Source organism: Gouania willdenowi, chromosome 4 (assembly GCF_900634775.1).
Source record: "Gouania willdenowi chromosome 4, fGouWil2.1, whole genome shotgun sequence".
Taxonomy (NCBI): Eukaryota; Metazoa; Chordata; class Actinopteri; order Blenniiformes; family Gobiesocidae; genus Gouania; species Gouania willdenowi.
Window position 1 is genome coordinate 32,508,140 of NC_041047.1, and position 23,466 is coordinate 32,531,605.

Sequence of the window (23,466 nt, forward strand, 5' to 3'; positions counted from 1 at the left end):
AGAGAATCAAATACTTTATTTAATTTGGTTCATATTTGCGCTTCTTTGTCTTTACACTTCATTTCATGAAAAGAAATGTTTTCTTTTTTTATATTTGATGTCATAAAATAAATTTTGGAACAAAGTCATATTTTTTGTTAAAACTATTTTGATAATGGACTTTCAAAATAGTCTACTTAAAATGGTCCTAATTAATAATTGCGATTGCACAGACGGATTAGACAGTCATGTATGGTATACTTGATATCTGCACTAGTGTGCTACAGCTCAGTGTTTGGTAAATCATTAGATTAGGGCAGATTTTTCAATCTTGGGATCGGGACCCCATGTGGGGTCGCCTGGAATTAAAATGGGGTCACCTGTAAGGTCTAGTATAGGGGAAAATATATATGTATATATATTAAAATACTATTATTATTTTTTTTTTGAGTTATTATTTTTCAAATACACATCACACACAATAAATATCAAATAACTTTATCCTATACTTAAACTTTCTCAAATATAAATCGAGTTAAAAATAAAATGCTGTATAGAAATATCCTGACCACTCTGTATATCTAGCACACTTTAATAAACATGATCAAAAACTAATTCTAGAAAAAATTTGGCGGGGGTCCCCGGACATTTGTGATATTAAAATGGGGTTGGGAACCTCTGTATTATGCTGCGTACACACCAGATGCCTCACGAAATGTTCGTACGACCAGATTACACACAAAATCAACGGATAGACGCGGCCCAGACACGAAATCTTTCCTGTGTGGCGGTGCGGTCCGATCGGCGCGTGAAGTGCGTGGGCCACGCGAGCGCGTTCCCGATTTTTTGCCATATTTGCACATTTGTAAGAGTTGAAAATATTGAACTCCTGCGACTGTTTCGCATGATGAAAGCCAATCAGAGTCTTTGTTGACGACGACGTTCAACCATTTCTGTTCAGCCATTTATCCATGGAGTAGAGTAGCAGACCTCCTGGAGCTGTTTGACACAGCCTTTATAACCGGTGTCATGTATAGTGCACATCGTACTGAGATTGTATATGCGCATGCGCACTACTGGAAAATTAATTTTTGATTATTAAAAAACAATAATTCATTTTTGTTTTTTGTTTTTGTTTTCAAAGTGAACGGACACATGCTTTATTTGTTTATTGGATTAGGTTAGGGTAAGGGTAAGAGTTAGGGTTATAATCTCAGTACGGAGGTAAACTCAGTACGTGACACCGGGACTGGACTAGGAAGGATTTGGTATGGAGGAGAATCAGCGAGGCGGTGGTAGTAGCAGATAAATGTTCTCTCTGTAGTTTTAATCTTTGAAAGTTAGCACTGAGCTAGGATAGCATTAGCCGCTGATCACACCGGCTTTTTTCACTGGTGGTTTATGTTAATGAGAGGAGAAAAAGGAGAGCAGCTCCTTGCTTCAGCAGGCAGTGAAACTCACCGAGTTGGATGCGTCCGGTGCCGCAGAAGACGCATTTGGTGTGAACGCAGCATTAGGGTATGCTTATACAAAACCCATAGCTGTGGTTTTCATGCTAACATATGCCACATGGCTGCTGTTATTGGGTCTTTGTTGACCATGTAGTTTGTCAGACAGTGTTTTGCCTAAAAAAGTTTTCCTTTTCACTTAACTTTGTTTCGTAGCAGCACTGGGATGTGGAGTAAAGCAAGGACTTTGTTTTCTAGTTCTATTTTCTTCCTGTCCAGACACCTAAGGGTGTTGGTTCGATAAGTGCATGTGTATTTGTTTGTGTGTGTGTGTGAGACAGACCAAAAGGCAGTCTTCTGACTCTTATGACATGTGTTCTTTGCACAGAAGGAGAGCAGATGCTGCAGGTATTCAGTTGCCAAGCTACAGTGGGGCATAGGGCACAGCACCTACCTTCAGTCAGTGCTTTATTGCATTAAGACAACTGAATTCAAGTCTGATCTTGCTTGCTTTTGTTGATAGAGAAAGCAGTCTGCCTTTTAGAGGGTTTTTTTAAAATTTGCCCAGAAAATACAGGGCGGGTCGTGTGTGTGAAGACAGAAATAATTTATCAGTCCAGCAGGCTGACAAAGGCAAAATTGTGGAAATTTTTGTGTGTAAACATGATGAAGGAAATGTAATTTTTATTATGAAAAATCACTTAATATTGGTTTTGCTACAGTGATATACATTCCTTTAGTCTCATTCAGAGGGCCAAAGTTTAAAAAGTTCTGTTTCCTCCCTTCCTTGTTATTCCACATTTTGTAAAAAGTCAGCTCCAAATGGGCAAGTTGGATTTTCCCCCAATATTACATCATAAGGTGGAAACTCCTCCTCCTGACAATCCTGGCTCCTCCTACCCTCTAATAATGTGAGCTCCTTCCTCTGAAACTACTTCACAGGTAAAACAAACACTTCGGTTTAATATAGAATATACGTTATACTTTTTTGTCATATATGTAAAGCTACATACAACACAAAATGTGTTCTCTACATTTAACCCCTCCCTGAGGAGTTGTGAGCAGCCACGGTGTAGCACCCAGGGAGCTGTTAGGGTTCATATACGGGACTGATCAACATTACACAGTGATGGACCAGGGAGATTAGAACCAGTGACCTTCCGATTTTAAGCCTGCTCCCTTAAACACTAGTCTCTTTATCTACAGACAATATATTTACATTCACTATATAGATTATCCAGTATATAGATACTCCGTAGTGCAGTGTGATCGCTCACAATCAGTTTCATTTTAGTAGATGTTATTTTGCCTCACATCGCCTTTGACATGATCTGGTTAGAAGTGGTGCGGAGGAGAAGAAAGTGACTTAGCAGCTTAACACTCCAGTGAGTGTTTGAAACAGCTGTCTCAGATTAAAGTTTACTCTGCTGCTGCTGCCGTACACACACACACACACACACACACACCCTGAAGTAGCGTTTGTCGAACTCACTATCACAATAGCTGCTTAAAGAGCCATTTTACTGTACAGCTCCAATAACGTCTTATGGTTACCTTTTGTAAAGCTTTACCATCACTTTAAGAACTATATGTCCGGTGTCATTAGTACAGCCATCTGAACTGCCTTGACGATGCATTGAAGGCAGTTAATTTTTCAGTTTTGAGATTTCTTTAGTTCTCATTTGACTATCTGGGAGTCATTAACCATATGGCAGAAAGAGCCAATCCACCCGTTGGTATCTCAAAAAACTCAATTTGGTATTGCGAACCCTCAACTAGTCATTGTAGACTCAAAGAAGCTTATTGGATATAATTTGTAATAGATTTTAAGAAAACTATGCCTAGATCCTTCACTCCCATAGCTTTTCATGAAAAACTATACCAAATCAAATTTTAAAACTTGGATTGCTGGTTTATGTATTTATTTTGCGTAATATAATGCTTAAGATAAGCTTGAGAGCTGAGGGGTCTAGAGTAAGGCCTGACTGTCAGCGATGAGGCAGTAAATTGCCAGCTTGAATTGTAAGCCCTCAGGAGGTTTTCACAGAGAAGTAGCATGGTCAGAGGAAATTTGTGCTGAGATAAGGGCTCCCTCTGAGATAGAACACCACAACACTTACGAGAGTAATTGATCGTGGTCCTGAGCAGATTTACTGGTGGTGGTGTGGAAATACTTTTTCTGTTTGTAATTATTGTGTCAACATTCAGTAGTCGCTTTAACTCTCCATCTTTTCTGACAGAGTCCACCGAAGTGGCAGAAGAGATGTACTTTGCAAAGAAAACCTGCTGCTACGGGGATGCACAATCCGTAACACAGAGGAGGCTGTGGGAATAGTAATTTACGCAGGTCAGCAAAAGATAATAAACACTGCTTCACAACTATTCCACTTCATGCTGAACCCTGACCAATGGGCTGCATGTTTGCAGGTCATGAGACCAAGGCCATGCTCAACAACAACGGCCCGCGTTACAAACGCAGCAAACTGGAGAGACAGATGAATGTGGATGTGTTCTGGTGTGTCATCATCTTACTGGTCATTTGCTCGTTTGCTGCTGTCGGTATGTATTGTTGGGTTTTGTGATATCTTTTTTGGCAAGGTTTTAGTTGACATTTCAGTTCTTTCTCTCACTAAACTGCAAATGTGATTTGACCTGGTGGTTTGTTTTTCCAGGTCATGGGCTGTGGATGTTTCAGTATGGCGATAAGAGACCGGTCTTTGATGTTCTCAGTCCACAGGGGACCAACTTATCACCCATCATGTCAGCCATTTATCTCTTCCTCACTCTGATCATCGTCTTTCAGGTGTTTAATCAGAGAAGCTTGTGGAACAAAAGCACAAGCTGAAAAAATGAAACTGAATCACTTGAGGATGAAACAAAGAGGATATGAGCACAGCTGTAAATCAAAGCCCGTACAGAGGTGGAAAACCAAACACAGTCAAAATAAATACAGACCAGATTGGCCCTTAAATAACTTGGAAATGCACATTTGTCATCAGTCTCCTCTGTTTCCTTCGCAATTACTTTTTGTTTTTAAATTAAGATGTACCTGAATCTTATTTTGTAAATCACTGTAATTTTGAAGGCTTCAACTATTGCTTTGAAGAATACAGTAACCTACCCATAAAAAGTGGGTAGAAGAGCTGAATGTAAACAGGTTATTATTGTTATTCATTTTTTCTCGCTAACTCCTGATACTCTGTCCGATTTTGACAAACAAGCTATCAAAACATTCAGAAAGTTCCTGAAATGTATGTTGTACTTTTATAATTTGTATCTTTTAAACCTTTTGACCCTTCATCCCTAACCTTGCCTGCAAGATCTTGTACTGCTCCAGCCCTTACCTTCCGTGAGCAAACTGAACTGGTTCGAACCAATCACGAGGCAGTGTTGTGGTTTAGGGTGGGATATCCGGGTGTGATGAAGGCAGAAGGGTCGAAGCAAAACTGGCGAAAGCGCAGTTGCGGGGAGAGGAACTAACTGGGCTACCACTATTAGCATAGCTCCAAATCAAAATAGAAAGATGTTGAGGCAGGAGAATGAACGTGTGGAAGCTGCTATAAACTCAATTTTAGAAGAATCCAGCATTTCCTTTTGAAAGACCAACAGCGAGAGGCATTTTTGGATGGTAAAGACGTATGTTTTCACCAACGGAGCCTTGTTGTTGTTGTAGCCATAACAGCGTCTCTGCCGTGTGATTGGCTAAAACAAATCATGGTGGACAGGCGCTTCGCCCAATCAGCTTCAAGCATTCTATTCATGTCCCTCCCTGGTTCCAAAAGGATTTGCCTGACATGGACCCAGATCAATGTGGAGAACTTGAGTTAGAGGGAGGGCTACACATCAATCTGGCTCTTGCCAGGTTACTTCATCCCCAGCCAGTGTTCAATCGATTTTCAAGATCCAACCTTTAACATGTTCAGCTTGTCCCTTCAACCCATTTCTAACATTTTTAAAACCTATTTCAACCTTTTTCAACCTTAATGCTAATTCAGCTGTTGCTAGGTTAATGCTTAGCTAATGTTAGGTTAGTGCTAATGCTAGGTCAATGCCAATGCTAGGCTATTGCTAAGTTAATGCTAATGCTAGGTTTGTGTTAATAATAGGTTAATGCACTGCTAGTGAGGCCGAGCTCTGCGGTGTGGCTGGGCCCTTTGGGGGGGGATGCTGGTGGGGGGTCTTGGGGTTGGGGTTTGGGGTCGGTGGTGGGATGCGCTGGGTGCTCGGCTCCTTGGAGCTGTCTCGGATGTGTGTGTGGGGGCGGTGGCTGCTTCTCAGCCTGGGATCTCGGGGGCGTCTGGGGGGCTGCTTGGCTGTGGGGGGGTGGCCTGGAGGTCCTTGGTTCCCACTCTTTCTGCTGGCCTGGCTGCATCTGCGGGCCCGGGGCGGTTCCTGGGTTTGCAGTATTGGTTTTTTGCACTTACACTGGTCTACGATGCACTGGCACGCTTTGGGATGAGGGATAAAACTCATACTGAGCTTAACTTTAGACACGTTGATCCCAAATACCTGTTTTAGGCATTACCACTTACTCCTTCCCTCTGTCCACAGCCACCACCATTTTAGCTAAGCTTCACACTTGTCACCAGACTGGGTTTATTACACAACATAATAAGCACAATATGTTCTAATGCAACTCCACATCTCACTCTCACTGTAAAACAATCTATTCTTCCCCATCCTTTCTATTTCCTGCCTTGAATCTCTCCTCCCTGCTCCCTTCCTCCTCCCCCTCCCCCTCCACCTAGGTTTAACACTGTTCTCCTTTTTTATATCCTCCCTATAATAAAATGTTTCTTACCCTTCCTTAGAAAGGGCTGGTGATGGTCACAATTAAGCAATAAAATAAATCAATTCATTTTATTGCAACAACAAAACATGCATTGCTGTCTCATAATGATTGCACTTCTTGTAGTGTTGACCTTTGACAGCATGTGCAGACAAGTTAAAAAAAAACCCCAATAACTTAATGCTAGCTAGCTCGAATGCTATGCTAACGCTATGTTAATGCTAATGCTGGTTTATGCTAAAGATAATGTTAGCTAATGCCAGCTAATACTAATGCTAATGCAGTGCGACACGGGCTTGCACCTGCATCCTCACTTGCATTTTCTTCAGGAAATGCCAATATTCTAGTTATAATTATTATGTGCTTTATCCAACCACATAAAGTCTTATTGAGATTAAAATGTGTTTTTTAGGAGAGACTGCCGAATGACTTGATTAATTTATGTTTATTGGTCTATTGAAGCTATCAATTCAACACTCTTCTCTCACACTCTCTCCATTCCTTAGGTGCTGATACCAATCTCCTTATTTGTATCGATCGAGATAGTTAAGATATGTCAGGTGTACTTAATCCATCAGGATATGGATCTGTATGATGAGGAGACAGACTCTCACCTGCAGTGCAGAGCACTGAATATCACTGAGGACTTGGGCCAGATGCAATACATCTTCTCCGATAAGACAGGCACTTTGACTGAGAATAAGATGGTGTTTCGACGCTGCACCGTAGCTGGAGTGGAATACTCCCATGATGCAAATGGTAAAGCACTCCAGCGAAAAACACAGCAAGGAGTCATCGTTTCTGACTCTGAAACACATGTTTTATATTTGTGTTAATCAGCTCGTAGACTTGCCATGTACCAGGAGATGGATTCTGAGGAGGAGGAGTGTATGTCTCATGGTGGTACACTTCCCAGACGTGAAAGTGTGACGAGCCACCAGAGCGCCCGTGTGGTGCTGCGCTCACAGAGCACCAAGTCACATCGCAGGACGGGAAGCAGAGCAGAGGCCAAGCGGGCCAGCATCCTGTCCAAACACACGGCCTTCAGCAGCCCCATGGTCAGTTCTCCTGTCTGAGCTGCACTCGTCCTCATATCTGCTTTCCTCTGATGAACCCCACCCCTCTCTGTCCCACAGGAGAAAGATATCACCCCTGACCCACAGCTTCTATATAAAGTCAATGAATGCAGCAGTCAGATGGACTTCATGCGCTTCCACAGCCAGCCCATGTCCCAGCTATCATCTGACCTCTCTGACATCATTGATTTCTTTATCGCTCTCACCATCTGCAACACAGTGGTGGTGTCTTCCCCCAACCAGCCCAGACACAAGGTAAAACCCTCCTGGAAGTCAGAGATAAAACAGGTCAGCGGAGTAACTCAGATTTTTTAGCATACCTTATGAGTGTGTTATCTTTATCTCCTGTTTTTTGCTATAACTCTGTTCTAAGCGTGTACCTGCCCTAGAAAGCTCTGTGCAGCAGAAAAACATCTATGTTTAACTGTGTTTAACTTGTAGATAAAACAGGCCTTTATGTTTAATTACAGTAAGGGTTGTGGTCAATTATAATTGTAATTACATAATTGATAAATAATTGTAATTATGGCGTAATTATGATTGCAATTGTAATTTTAAAAATGTTGCTGTTGTAATCATACTTAAATTGAAATTGAGTTCAGATAATGTATTTTTTAATTGTAATTGCCATGAAAATAAATTAACGCAAAACTGGGGAAGCATGTTACAGTTCTCGGTACAGTTCTACACATTCAGTATGGTAAATGGTAAATGGACTTGATTTTATATAGCGCTTTATCACCACACTGAAGCAGTCTCAAAGCGCTTTACATATCAGCTCATTCACCCAATCACGCTCACATTCACACACCAGTGGGACAGGACTGCCATGCAAGGCGCTAGTCGACCACTGGGAGCAACTTAGGGTTCAGTGTCTTGCCCAAGGACACTTCGACACATAGTCAGGTACCGGATCGAACCCCCAACCTCTCGATCAGAAGACGACCCACTACCACCTGAGCCACGGTCGCCCAGTATGTAACAATTATTAGCATTTGTTTCATATCAAGCTGTCCCACATTTTACCATTTAAAAAAGCATTAAAAACATACAATTTCATGGATTAGGAAGCAGATAGGAAAGAAATTAGATGATAGATATATATTTTTAGTGTATTTTACAGCTGATTTAGAACCTGTTATATAGAGATGCTAACACAAGAGGGCTCAGTAAATGGGATTAATTGTAATTGAATTTTAGTAATTGAGAACATAATTGGAATTGACTTTCTGAAAATAAAAAAGATTGTTATTTAATTGTAAATGCCTTTCACTGTAATTGGAATTGACTTTCTGAAAATAAAAAATATTGTAATTTAATTGTAAATGCCTTTCACTGTAATTGGAATTGAAATGTAACTGAGCATGGAAAACGTAATTATAACTGAAAAAAATATATTTATAATTATATAGCACTTTCTCATAGACACTCAGTCGCTTTACAGAATTAAGGGATTATTATTTCACTCCACACTTAGTGGTGGTAAACTACTGTTGTAGCCACAGCTGCTCTGGGGCAGACTGATGAAGGCGAGGCTGCCATAGTTAAACCCAATCAATCATTTATTAAAGTGAAATACTACTGATCTCTATAGTCTGTACAAAAACAGTCAAGTGGGTCTTTTAGAATTTCTACCCCCTCAGTGCCAGCCGTTTTTGGGCATTTTGACTGATTTTTAAAGATCTACAGAATATTTTGTACAATGATGATCTGAATTTTGTTTGTTTGTTAAACCAGATTCTGAAAGATTTAAGTCTCTAATTTCATCAGAAAAAATAATTTTGTTTCTAGCATGTTTCGTTCTACCTTAATCTGCAGTTGAATAGAGGCAAGTTTCACACAAATCGCCAGTTAGTGACAAAAAGCTAAGAAAAATGTCTTTTTCTGAAAAAATTTATTCGTGACTTTGAAGTATTTTTTATGCTTTAGGGACACCTCAACATTTGTTTCCTTCTATAAGACTACAACAACAACACTGAGACCAGGCTTTTGATGGCAACATTATTATTATTTTACTATCTAGGTCAGTTTAAAATGGATTCCTTACTGTATTTTGGCCGTCCTTCAAGTCTCTCCCCCGTCATTCTCCACACACGCAACTTCCTGCTCCTTCCGGACATGCCGAGTCTCAGCGCTTGCCCCGTTTTTTGATCGTTTTCTCTCACCATCGCCACACTCTCAATAGTCCACTTAGGTTCCACACATGCTCTGGTCGAGTGTGAGATGCTGGGAACTTCAGCATCAACTCTCGTAGTGCCATTTTTTGTCTCGTGAACTCCTTTCCTCTCCATCTGAGCTCTGCCCATCACGGTTGATCTTTCATCCAAAGGTGGGCTGCTACCTCCTACATGTCACCTATTGTTTTGCTATCTGGCTCACAGTTAAATGTTTTGCTTACTGTATTTTTATCCCGTTTGGCCCGGTTAGTTGATGATTTTATCTCATGATCGCAACATTATCAATAATCCATTCAGGTTCACACATGTTCTGTGTTAGTATGTGGTGCTGTGAGCTGCTGGATACCAGTTGGTCACTACATCACATTACAGCTTAGATATTGATGAGGGACCTCTGCCAAGGTGTCTTTTAGTAATCTCCTGAAAAAAATGTATTTAATGTAATATTACATCAGTGGCACTGAATGAGTTAATGATTGTTTATCTATTATATGGAAATTTTTGCTATGAAGGAATAATAGCTTAAAAAAACAAGGGAAATGGTAAAAGCTGAAGAAACTTTACCTTTATTCAGTGAAACAGTTTAGTTTCATTGTATTTCAAATCAAAACAGAACAATTTACTGATACTTATTTAAAAGCCTTGTGTTGTGCATTTCTTTGTTTAAATAAGTCTGATGTTTCTTTTTTTATTTCACCAACAATGGAGTAGTTTTCTCTTTTGAGGAAAAAGTTATTTAACAACACTTTTTTAAATATCCTTCCAACATTGCCTACTGTGCTGCCTGTACTTTTGATGTACCGTGTCTTGTCGCCGTTGCGTATGTGTGCGTATCCGTGTTTTGTTTCGCTCCTTTGGGAGTCTGGGTGTGGTTGTCCTGTCCAAAACTGATTTGTTTTCCCTTAGAACTATTTAGCTTTACCATTCAGAATCACCAAACTCCTTTTAAGTTTGCAATGTTTTTCTGGAGGTTATCTGGCACAGTTGTGCGGGAATGCAAATCTGCACGAATACACAGGCTTCTTTGATATGGCTTCATTTAGTTTTCCCCTTTATTGCCTTGCTTTGAGTGGCTACGTGCTCTTGAGATTCTTCACAATTTATGACAATGCCCTTTATATAAATAAAGCTGAACTGAACTGAATTACAGTGTCAAATACACCAAAGTCCTCTCATGGCACGCGTGAAAAATATTAAAGTTATGTTTTCAAAAAAACCAACATACACATAAGCAAGCATTAGTGACAATGGAGAGTAAAAAGTCCCTTTTAACAGGAAAAACCTTTCAGCAGAAGCAGACTTAGAGGCCCATCTGCAGGTCTTGTTGGGGTTAGAACACAGAAACGGGATTAAAAAGAAGGATAGAGTGAAAGAACATCAAAGTATCACAAGCTAGTGGAGCCGTGAACCGCAGATCAGAAACTGTCATCTCCAACACTAGGACACAGATAGATGAAGAGAAGAAAGAGGAGACACCACAGAGTGCAAGAGGGAGAAACATGGTTACAACATTTGTAAAAAGTGACGCAATGATAACATAAACTAGAATATTTGCGTTTCCCGAAGAAAATGCAAGTGAGGATGCAGCTGCTGCCCTGCATTGCACTGCATTAGCTTAGCATTAGCATTAACTAGTGCAGTGCCCGTAGGAAGCATGTATTGCTTTAGAAAAGGAGGTTAAGTAGTTTTTGCATGGATGGCCAAATGAGGTTGTGTTTTAAGGTGGGACTTCAGGGACATTTAGGTTTGTTGTGAATTGTGTTGAGTGATAACTATTGTGTTTTCATATATTTAAATTAATACATTGGGCAAAAGCAATGCACCAGCATGAAGTTATGCCTGGAGAAACACTTTGAGACACTCACGTTTACATGGAAGCTTTAATTACTCTTTCATTCAGAATAAAAGTTAAATCCTCTATAAACTGACCTTGTAAACACTTTTCTTCATGTAAATTAAATTCTGAATCACACACACACACACACACACACACACAAGTGCGGTTCGAGCGAGCATAAAGTGAAGCCACAGTGAAGTGTTGGCGCTCTGCCGGTCGGGACGCCATGAAGCACCGTTCCTCGAGTACCCCTATCTTAAGTATGCTCTCCTCTCCTCTGTCCGGCCCGCTGCGTGCGCTCGCTAGACACACACACTCACAACAGATCGCTGCTCCGCTCAAAACCAGGAGGTGGGGGTGGGCTCACCGATGATTGGCTTTGCCGCGCACGTGTCTACAGCGTGCAACATTTGGCTCTGGCGCACACGTGATTCTAGTGGTTCCACTCCAGTGGACAATTTTATTAAATAATTCATCAACGGTACTATTGCAGTCCAAACAAATCCAACGTTGCACACCTTTGAACCAAAAGGCAGCAACGTTGAAAGTCTGAGCTCTGTCTGTCCCTGAACCCTAGTTATTTGAGCCACATACTCACACACAGACAGACAGAGATTCCTTGCTTTATAGATAGATTAGCATTAGCTATCATCAGCATACATTTGAATTAGAATTAGTATTAGTTAGCATTAGCTTGCATTAGCATAGCATTAGTATTCACATTAGCATTACCGTTAACCTAGCAATAGCATTAATTTAGCATTGGCACTAACCTAACATTAACATTAGTAGTAAGTAAGTAATGTTTTTTCATATAGCACCTTTCACAGACGGAGGTCACAAAGTGCTTTACATATCCACTCATTCACACTCACATTCACACACCAATGGGACAGAGCTGCCATGCAAGGTGTTAGTCAACCACTGGGAGTAATTTGGGGTTTAGTGTCTTGACCAAGGCCACTTCGACACATAGACCGGTATAGACCGGGATCGAATCTTCAACCTCTCGGTCAGAGGACAACCCCTCTACCACCTATTAACCTAGCAATATAATTAATTTAGTATTGGCACTTACCTGGCATTAACATCAGCCTAGCATTAGCATTAACCTAGCAATAGCTGAACATTAGCAATAAGGTTCAATAAGGTTGAAAAAGTTGAAATGGACTGAAAAAGTTGGCACTAGCTGAACATGTTAAAGGTTGATTGGTGAATAATGGCTGGGGATGACGGGCTTAAAAGTTGAAAAAGCTGAAATTTTCAATTGTAATGAATGGGAAAGTTACAAATTAGGAAAGAGATGGCATAAATCTCAAGAACTTTCAGAATTTTTACTACTGGACCACGGAAGAGATGGATGGATGGAACCTTGATATTATTTTATTTCCCTCATTGCTTTAGCCTTCAGTTCATATTCCAGTGCTTTGTCATTAATTAAGCATTTTCAATTTAAGGAGTTAATTATTCCTGGCTGCTATTATCAAAGAAAGGGTTTTATCAGAGCAGTCTGCTTTATAGTCAGTCCTCTGACTTCTTGTGTGTGTGTGTTAAGCCAACTGCCAGCTTGCACCACTTTGAGTGAAGCATGAGTACTTTGGCAGTGATATTTGTGCAGAAACACAAACTTCGGATGATATTGCAGTCACTTAAAAACAACAACGATGTATCCTATTATCAGTGCTTGAATCTGACCATGATGCTCAAACAATGAAATCCACAATGCTACAATGGGGCTGATATTTGTGTTTTTCTTGTCTAAAGGGGAGGAAAGTTTTAGTTTTTTTTTCAGAAGTTTCCATGGTCAGTAACATCTATTTTCCCTGCTGTTGCTCTCCCTTCAGGTCCGGATGAGGTTTGAGTTAAAGTCCCCCGTTAAAACCATTGAAGACTTCATCAAACGTTTCACGCCGAGCCGACTGACCTCAGGCTCCAACAGCAGCAGCTCGTCCAGCCTCATCACGAACCGCTCCTCCAACAAGGGCTGCTCCAGCCTGCTCTCCTCTCCCTCGGCGGAGAGCACGCTCACCAAGCTGCACGAGGAGCAATCCTCCCACCTCGAGCCAACTTTCAGCCCAGTCCCTCCCTGCTATGACGGGAAGGCCTCCTGGAACCTGGAGGAAGGTGAGCTACGCTACGAGGCGGAGTCCCCAGATGAGGCAGCACTGGTCTATGCCGCCCGAGCTTACAAGTGCTCCCTGGTGGGACGCCTTCCTGACCAGGTGACCGTGGAGTTGCCACACCTAGGGAAGCTGAGTTTTGAGCTGCTGCACACACTGGGCTTTGACTCCACCAGGAAACGCATGTCTGTGGTGGTTAAACATCCGCTCACAGATCAGATCACAGTCTACACAAAAGGAGCAGACTCTGTTATCATGGATCTCCTCAAACCTCTGGACACTGGTAGGAAATGCTCATTTTTATCATTAATTTAATACATTACAAATGTCTCTGAAGGGTTCAAAGTTGTTTCCACTAATCATCAAACCATTCCACCTACTTTCTACTGAGGTGCATGTGGAATCACATGTTATGCAAGAACTATATTTTTAGTGCTGTTGGACTTTTTTTTACTTGTTCCATGTCCCTGTTGTGCTAATGGGATTGGGAAAGGTGTAGAGGCTCTTTAGTATTCCAGACACACAAGAGCAATACAGAGACAATTTCCTAAAGCTCTTTACACTCTCACATTTGTCTAGGGTGCTCAACACGATACGTGCTGTTTGTAAGGCTGCTTCTATGGTTTGCAAAGCATGATTTCCTATCAAGCTACATGTAAACCCATTGAGTGGTATTACATGCAGCTGGAGAAAACCCAATAAATGGCTTTGTCCAAAATTAGCTAGATTTTGATTTTGCGTAAACGGGTTAGCTCGGCTGAAATTCGGCTATCCACAGCTTGTTAAACACATCCAGATAGTTTCAGAAGCCCCTAATTTCATGTATAATTACTTAGCAAACCAAATGTTACACTTAACAGAATTGCTAAAACCAAAATAATACTTGCTAGAAATAGAACACCTAGACTGCATACATATTAAACTCTCTGATCTCCCTTTTATCACTACAGCCCTCAAATGTCACAAGTGTTTTAAAAACCCACTGATTGCCTCCACCCTGACTGCATGGTGGAAAGCTTTAGACTAGCATGTTGTCTCCAATCTGGCACAACCCTGACTTTAGAATTAAAAAAACACTGCTCTATCTGAAGACATGGGAAGAAAGTGGAATCACTCATCTCCAAGACCTCTTTGAAAATAACAAGCTCATGACATAAAACAATCTAACCCAAACATTCAATATGAATAAGTAATTTTTTACAGTACTTACAAGTAACAGAAACAATCAAGAAAAACACTTCTGTAGATCCAATTACCTTACAACCTCCAGAACTGGCTATATATATGAAGAAAATCATAACAAAATTAAAAAAAACTCTCAAAAATATATAGAGCACTCTTGAACACTAACTCTAATCACTTTCCAATCGCTAAATGGGAGGCTGAACTTTCAATCACCACGAACACCGATTTCTGGACAGAAATTTGTTGTAATACTTTTAAGATGACAAAAAACACAAACCTACAGCTAAATCAATACAAGGTCCTCCACAGATCTCACATTACCCAACAGAAAATGTATAAAATGGGCTTCTCCCAAACAGACATCTGCTCTCAGTGCACCCAGGGAACTATTGATTCTTATTTACATGCCTTATGGCTCTGTTCCCCAGTTCAACAGTTTTGGTCTCTAATTACTAAAAAACTGTCCTCAATTTTGGACTGCAGGATTCCTCTCTCTCCAGATCTATGTCTAATAGGAGACCTGACGAAGCTTGATCTTCCAGCAAACCAATCACAGTCCATCCTCGCGACACTCACCATAGCTCACTCCCAGCTGGTCTGGCTCACTCACTTGGTGCACCACACACCCATACCCAACCCTTGGGGGGCTGGATGGTGGGGCTGAGGGTGGAGGGTGCCGCCGCCTGTGCTACTGAGTAGTGGCGTGGGGGCGCCATTCCCACCTCAAATTTCCCTACCAATCCCTCCAATTTTAATCGCACCACAACACACCACCCCCCGGAGGGTGCGACTACCACTTCCACCCTCCGGATCTATTTGCACCACATACACATACTGTATATACACAATGGTTGGACGGGGAGCACTGCTCCCCTCATCCCCTTTCTTTTAATTGCACCTCATACATTCACTGAAATTACACATTCACTCAGGGGATAGGGAAGTGCCTCTTCATTGGGGATTGGAGAGGCACCATAACAGGAAGGTGGGTAGGATCACATATTTGGGCCTGTTGGGTGGGGGCCTGGTCCCTCTGTTGATGACTGGGCCATGGTGTAGAATGCAAATACATCAGGATGGTGTGGTCGGGCATGGTGGAGCGGTGGGTCTCGGGGGGCGTGGGGGGGTGCTGCTGGGGGCTCTCTTCGCGGGGTCTCTCTGGGCGGTGTCGGCCCGGTGGGGAGTGGGGGTGCCTCTTCCCTATAAGTGTGGCTTGATCCTTGTCTTGTCTCCTGGTCGCCTTGGGGGCTATCCTCAGTGTGTGCGGGCCCGGGGCAGCCTCCCTCGCCGGTGTGGGGGGTGGGCGCGCTGGGGGGTGCTGGCATCTGTAGCGGGGTTGGGGCGGGGTTCCTTGGCGCTTCGAGATGATGCTGTTTGCTGGGGGGCTGCGCTAGCTGTTCCGGTGGTTGCGGTTGCCGTCGGCTGCCTGGTAGGTCTGTCCTGCTATCTGCGGATCGGTGGGTGGGTCCGGGGCGCCCTTAGTTGGGGACTGCTGTTCCACACTGGGTGTGGCTTGCGCTGTCCGGTGGGCGGTGGGGCCTGGGCTACTGTCCTTGCGCCATCTGGGGCTGTGCGGTCCTGCTTGACTGTAGCTAGGTTGGAGGGGTGCTCCCCGGGGGGCTTTGCCCGGGGTCTTGCCCTTGGGAGTTCCCGGTCCCGGGGGGGTGCTCTTGGGGACCGGCGGGCTTGGCCGGCTGCCTTGGCTTGGCTTGGCTTCACACTGGAGTCTGATACAGGTCACATTTTAAATAGTAATGTGAGCAAACAAACGAAAGGACGCTGTCACTCAACTCCAATGGACAGACACACACACGCAAGTTTGGTGTAAACACACCCTGAGCCTTACGTCATATTTTTTAATTAGTCCCGGTATTACCGTATATCGCGGTAAAGTAGGGAGGCGGTATAACGGTATCAAAATTTGGATATCGCCCAAGCTTAATACCATCGTAATTATTGTTGCACACTTGGACACAAAAGGGACTTTAAACTCTTTTTTTAATCTGCAGAACCGAGAAACACAAACATCAGCATCTGTTTAATACAGGTGATCTGCTGAGATGTTCCCGTCTTTACCTGAGGACCCCGAGGACCCCTGTAGCCACTTAGCTGCCCCCGATGCTGTGTGCATCTTCAGCTTTGTAACCGTAATCACCGTTCATTATAAACACAACAGTGTGCTTCAACCGGATGTACCGTGTAGCGACACATGAAACTTTATTTGACTTTGGACTTGCTTGAATACTTACTTGTAGTATGACCTTTTTAACCCAATAGGAATATAAAAAATAATAACATGAATAAGAGCAATTCTTCCTATTTAAAATTCAAAAAATGCAAATAGAACTAAAAAAACAGAGAGAGAATTAATGCCAGTCCTTAATTAATAAAAATCATGTCATTATCATGACATTCTTTAAAAAAAATAGATTTCTGTGCAAGTTTGTTTTTCTTTTTTTAAGTGAAAATAGAACAGTTTACACAGCAAAGATTTAAGCTATAGACATATGCTATTTTATGTATGTTTAGTTTACCCCCCATACTCGTGATCTTTAGCAAGCAATACCAATCATTACATTTTGGATCTTCCACTGTTCTGTAGAAAAGTGCCTTGGCCAACATGTGCTATTTATCCAGAATGTTCTATACCTGACCAACTCCCACCTCGTCCATGAGCAGCATCTTGTGTTTTAGTCCAGCAGTTACATGGTTGCTGGGTGTACCTTTATGCAGACAACTTAACACTTTGTTCATTGGGTAAAAGCAGCCAATAGGAGTGCAGTATAAGGTGGGCCTCCTCATTACTCAGCACTTCATAAAAGCTCCATTCAGTGGACCAGGGAGTTGGTCAGTGTCACTGTAAAAACAGTGCTGGGCCTCCTCATGAAACTCCACATGGAAAGCAAGCTGCATGACTTTTATCCATTTTCAGGTCAACTCAAAACAGAACAGATTGTATTATTATTCATTTATTCATAATTTAAGGGCTTCTATTCAATGCACAGTGGATGAAATGCTGCTAATATTGTGGGTGTCAATTGTAAATGATATCACTGTGTTTAACAACGTTTGTTTTTAGGCAACTTTGGTTTTGTTTTTAACACTTACATACATGTCTTTTGTTTTGACAAAGAAAATATTATTATTAATGTTATTGATAGCTTTACAAATGTGTCTAAGCCAAATAGATGCATGAGTGGCAGCTGCACCATTTATGGACTAAATAGAAAATAGAAAATGTAGGAGGGAAATATAAGCATTAGTTAGGTTTTTCATTCAAATGCCGCGTTTCGATTGGTGGTATCTACACTGCTCCGCACTGCTCGCATTCGGAACCCGATACTGTTTTTCTGGAGCGTTTCCATTGAGCACTAACCTGACACACAAAACTGCCAGACTCTACAAGATTGACAACAAAAATCAATGGTGGCCAAATGCTTCCTCTGTGCGTGAATTGATGAATCTATGCTGTGATGATTCTCTGAACCAATCAGTGTCTGCTTTGTGGCTACGTTCCATTTTCAGACCAGGGGTGCTTTTTTTGGAACCTCAACAAAGGAGGCACTAAAAAAGGCAGCACCAGGCACCACGGAAGAGGTACTTTTTCCCAGTGGAAACGGGAAAAAGGAGAGCATCGCGTAGCCGAGTAGAGCCGATACTGCCAGAGGAGATGCACCTAAAATTGAGTTTTTTTTCTTTTGATTTGATGACCCAAGTCAACAGAGTAACATATAAAGAACAGACCTATGGTGTGTGTGTGTTAGGGGGAAACACTGTTTCAGAGAATCAATCTGATTAGCAATAATCAAAGGTGTAGTTGGGTGGTCCTCCCACAATTCAAAAACATGGCTGTTGTTGGGTTGAGTGAAGTCTCTAAATTGCCCATAGGAGTGAATGTGAGTGTGAGTGGTTGTTTGTCTGTCAGTGTGTTGCCCTGCGATGGACTGGCGCCCTGTCCAGGGTGTGCTACCGCCTAGCGCCCAATGTGAGCTGGAGATAGGCATCGCAGACCCCAGAACCCTGAAATAGCACAGAACGGGTCTGAAAATGGATGCATGCATGGATAGTTGGGTGATTGATTTGCTTTTCCACCCTAAATCTTCAGTGGGCTGCTGAGACCAGGTGCTAATGTTTGGAATGAAACGCGTCAGCCAGAAAAGAAATAACAGACTATACATTCGTGACAATAATTATCCTCAGATCCTGTGGCTTGTGTTTATGAGGTGAAAGAACCAAATAAAAAGCTCTGTGTTGATCTGAGGAGAACGGTTGAGCTGTTTCACTTCAAATTCAAGGCTCCATGTCAATTCAGTTTGTCACTTTGTATCTTTTGTCAGGAGATTAAGATACAAGTAGTGAGAAAGTAAAGCCTTTCTTTCAGCATCTGATATAGATACCAAACAGCTTTCTCAGTGGTCTCTAGCATTTATGTTTACAGTCCAAGTCCACTGCCCTGAGTGTTAGTGTCAAGGCGCCTTCTGGTGTTTTCTCTGATTTGTCCTGCTGATAAACAAAGCCTCTGTTTAGATTTGGTGTTACTCACCTCGGCGGATGAAGCTCTGAACAGACGTGCCGATAGCGTTTCCTTCCTCTAATAAAATTTGGAGAGCAGTTGTTTGAGCCAAAAACTCAGTGTTTACACTCAGTCTTAGCTTGTTAATTAGGAAAAGTAAGTGTGTGGTCAGTGACTCGAAATGTGCAATTCCTCAGGTATAGCACTGAGGACAAAGCTTCAACATCAACCTTGATTATCAGTTTCAGGTCAGTTATCAATCTTATGTAGAAAATTGTGCATTTTATAAACATAAACGTGTCCATCAGGCCTGAAGCTGAGACTATTCTTTATTCAAAGTATCTGTTTTATTTGTAGGGGAAAATGTATTTGTTTCTTTATGTATTGATTCTTAGACTTAAGCCAGTCTTATGAAGTTTGTCCCTTTCATTAAATCTGGTGTAAATGTGTGGCACTCTCTGCCCAAGCTGTTACGTAGTGAGAATACATTGCTGGCATTCGGAGTGTTGGCTGGTGCGTCTGTGTCAGGAGGAGGCGGCCTGTAACGACAATCTGTCACAGCACGGCATCTCTGCCAGGAAGATGGTGGAGATGCTTTGGTGACTGGTTCAACCGTCAATCCTGTATCACATTGTGATAATTTGCTATAGGTTGTTCCATGCCATGGGAAGATTTTTATTCACACATCAGTATGGTCCAGACGCAGCATGATGATTAATAAGAAGGCGTGGTGAGAAACTGAGTGAACATGTTTGGTTTAGGTGTGAGGACAGATGGCGCACATGTGATTCTTGGAACAAGTTTTTTTTAATTGGAACCAAAATGCCTGACATCAATGTATTTTTTTCTGTAAATCCCTACATATAATGTGATTGTTGTTTTTATTCTTCTGCCATCTGAAGGTAACTCCAAAGGAAAACGCCAGAAAAAAATAATCTGCCGGACTCAGAATTACCTTAACCTGTACGCCGCAGATGGGCTCCGCACACTGTGTATTGCGAAAAAGGTGAGCGATGGAGTATCTATAAACCTATTGGGGAAGTGCTGAGCAGGCTGAAGGAAACAGTGGTGTCTCAGTGGCTGTGTTTTGGCAGGCATGGTGCTCCAAAAGCAACATTCGTGGTGACTCTGCTGCATCTGTGCCAGTTTCCCAGGCTGTTAATTTATGTTCTCGCCATCTGAGTTTATTTTCTACGCCAGTGTTTCTCAAATGGGGGTATGAGTACCCCTAGGGGTACACGATGGCACTACAGGGGGTACGAGATAGTGAGAGAGGAAAATTAACAAATGAAAGCATTAAAAACATGGAGTTTTATAATGTTTAATTTTAGTTAAAAATGATAATCATACTAAATATTACCAGCAACTCACAAAACGATAACGACAACAAAAAAAACACAAATAAAGAGAAAAATATACAGAATGATAAAAATAATACAACAAACAACAACAAAATACACACAATGACACCAAAAACACAAAATAAAAACCTACAACAAACACACACTAAATGAGAGAAAAATAAGCAAAAGCAATATAAAATACTAAGAAATAACAGAGAAACATACAAAACAACCAAACGACACGAAAAACACAAACACTGAGAAAGAATAATTTAAGTAATATCAACACACAAAAATGACAGACAAACAACAATAAAATACACAAAAATGACACCAAAAACACACAAAATGACACAAAAACACAAAATGATGATAGAAATTATCTTGAATAGAACATGAACTGAAAATACAAGGATTAGTGTTGGTCCCACATCAGGAGGGAGATGAACGTAAATGATAAAAAACTATGGAAGTAAATCTATTCAGGAGGCCTAAATAGTGTTTTATTCACTTATTTACAAAATTAGATTCTTTAAAATGTGTGTTAACACTCATTCATTCCATCATTATGCATAAAGCCTGTACATGGATTCAGAAATAAGAGAAAAGGGGTACTGGAGCCAAAAAAGTTGGAGAACCACCGCTCTAAGCGAGGCAATAAAACACCTCCGTTCTTCCATGAATTTATTTTTGCCTCCCTGCTGCTGCTGCTTAACTGTTGAGCTTTGTCCCAGTACAGATGATTTTTAGGTTGTAAACTTTGTATGTTTCAGATTCTAAGCAAAGAGGAGTACGCCTGCTGGCTGCAGTGCCACCTAGAGGCTGAGACAGCAATACAGGGCAGAGAGGAGCTGCTCTTTCAGTCAGCTCTGCGACTGGAGACTAACCTCCAGCTTCTTGGTAACTGTTGGACTCTAAAGCTTTCCTATTCTTTTTTTAATGCTTCACCAGGTTGACTAAATTGCTCTTTTTTGAATTTTATTTAATGACAGGCATAAATTAAATCAAGTTATTCTAAATGCACTGCAATATAAATAGAAGTGCAGTAGTTTTTAGTTTTACACAACAATTTGTAAGGTGATTTAAAACAAAAATGCATTCGTTTTACAGAAGAGTGTGAAATCTGACGATATTAGATCATTAAGGATTAAACTGGACGACGATTTGCAAAATCATGGGAGATTGTAGAACCGTCTGGAGTGCACATTTCATCCCTTGCGTCGCCTTGTCTGTGTCTTATGTCTGTGTGACATACACATCATATCCAAAGGTTTTTCCTCTGCCAAAACCCATCATTTGTTAGTCAGGCTCATATCAGCACTACAGACACACTTGCAGTAAGAATTATTAAGCACTCAATCAGCGCAGAAAGTACACTCCGCTAACGCCTCTTCTCTTCTGTAACAAACTCTCAACTCCCTTCTGCAGGGCCCTATGAAATCAGTTTTATTTTTTTCCAAATTTAATTTTTTCCACATTAATTTTTTAAATTCCGTTTTTTTTTTCTTTCTTTTTTTTTGAAATATTTATAATTTTTTTAAAGAAAATATTAGTTTTTAGCTCTTGTGAGGAAACAAAATAAATACTAATAAATAAATCAATAAAAAAAACTCGTAATTAAACACGATGCACTGGCGTGTCTTGGGCTGTGGGATAAAACTCGTAGTGGGCTTAACTTTAGACACGTTGATCCCAAATACCTGTTTTAGGTATTACCACTCACTCCTTCCCTCTGTCCATAGCCACTACCATTATACCTAAGCTTCACACTTATCACCAGACTGGCTTGATTACACAACACTGTAAGCACAATATGCACAACTACAACTTCACATCTCACTCTCACTTTACAATAATAAACTCTTCCCCACCCTTCCATTTTCTACCTTGAATCTCTCCTCCCTGCTCCCTTGGTTGATTCCGTGATTCTGTCCGTGATTCCGTTAATGCAGATTTTATAGGGCCCTACTTGTTAAATGGACAGTGTCCTGAATGTGGTTTACTTGAAAAACTACTTTGAGCAGCTCAGAGCTGCCCTGAAAGAAGCAACAATACAGAATTTAGTCACACATTTCAGTCTTAATGAAGGAAAATTCTAAAGTCGCACAAAATGTTGATATTGAGCTGCTAGTGATTAATAAAAGGGTCTTTGTGACATTTTTTCCTACTAACTTTGACCCATTATTGTTTTTCTTGTAAAATTATATAAAAAAAAATAAATAAATGGAGTTTATATCGCCTATCGTCATTTTGATGAAAAATATTGAGATATGAATATTGGTCCATATCACCCAGGCCTAATGTAACTAAAGCAGTGACGTTTTATCTTGTAAAGGATATTATTGTCCAAACTGTGGGAAATGACTGATTCAAAAGACCACTTAAAGTAGGATTTTATTTATATGAGTGTGTTACCTCAAAAACAAATGGGAATCACTCGACTGATATGCTGCCTTGTTATGTAGCAAGTGTTGCTAATGTAAATGCTACACCACTTTAGTTAATGTTAATTGCACTTGGAACCAGTTTGATAAATTCCTTGCATACATTTTTAAAAAGGTTTGAAAATTACCCTGATTTAAATGATCTTTTATCCTTTTTTTCCATTTAGGGGGATGAAGTTGAAGTAGGTGATGAATTGGTTTGTTTTATTAGTAAATAACTTTAACATAGTCTAAATGATCTGAATGAAAAACAAAAATCATGATAAAATTGTGATATGTATTTTTTTTTTCCATATCGCCCACCCTTACATTTACCCATGACTATAATAACATACATAATATAAAGCCAGTTACTACTTTGTTCCCCTGGCAATAATGTGTTTCGAGAGAGGTTCGTTTGTGTTTGTATTGAATTCCTACAACTAGAGTTATTTTAGTCATAAAAACAAAAACATTATTTTATTTCTGGTTCATGTGGGCTGAGAATATCACAAGAACTGAGAAGAATGATGCACGTTTTAGATCCTCATCCTCTTTCAGTTTTCTACTCGAATG

The 23,466-nt window shown here is 41.0% G+C and overlaps 1 protein-coding gene across 1 annotated transcript in view; it reads left to right on the plus strand.

The window, feature by feature from the left end:
• atp10a (ATPase phospholipid transporting 10A) overlaps positions 1–23,466 on the plus strand; it is a 74,693-nt gene that overhangs the window by 20,164 nt on the left and 31,063 nt on the right. Inside the window, exons 4-12 of the mRNA XM_028445096.1 lie at positions 3,668–3,774; positions 3,855–3,986; positions 4,100–4,230; positions 6,723–6,975; positions 7,057–7,274; positions 7,353–7,547; positions 13,151–13,709; positions 20,027–20,130; positions 21,241–21,367. Of these exons, the coding sequence (XP_028300897.1) occupies positions 3,668–3,774; positions 3,855–3,986; positions 4,100–4,230; positions 6,723–6,975; positions 7,057–7,274; positions 7,353–7,547; positions 13,151–13,709; positions 20,027–20,130; positions 21,241–21,367 (1,826 nt within the window). The remainder of the gene's footprint in view (positions 1–3,667; positions 3,775–3,854; positions 3,987–4,099; positions 4,231–6,722; positions 6,976–7,056; positions 7,275–7,352; positions 7,548–13,150; positions 13,710–20,026; positions 20,131–21,240; positions 21,368–23,466) is intronic.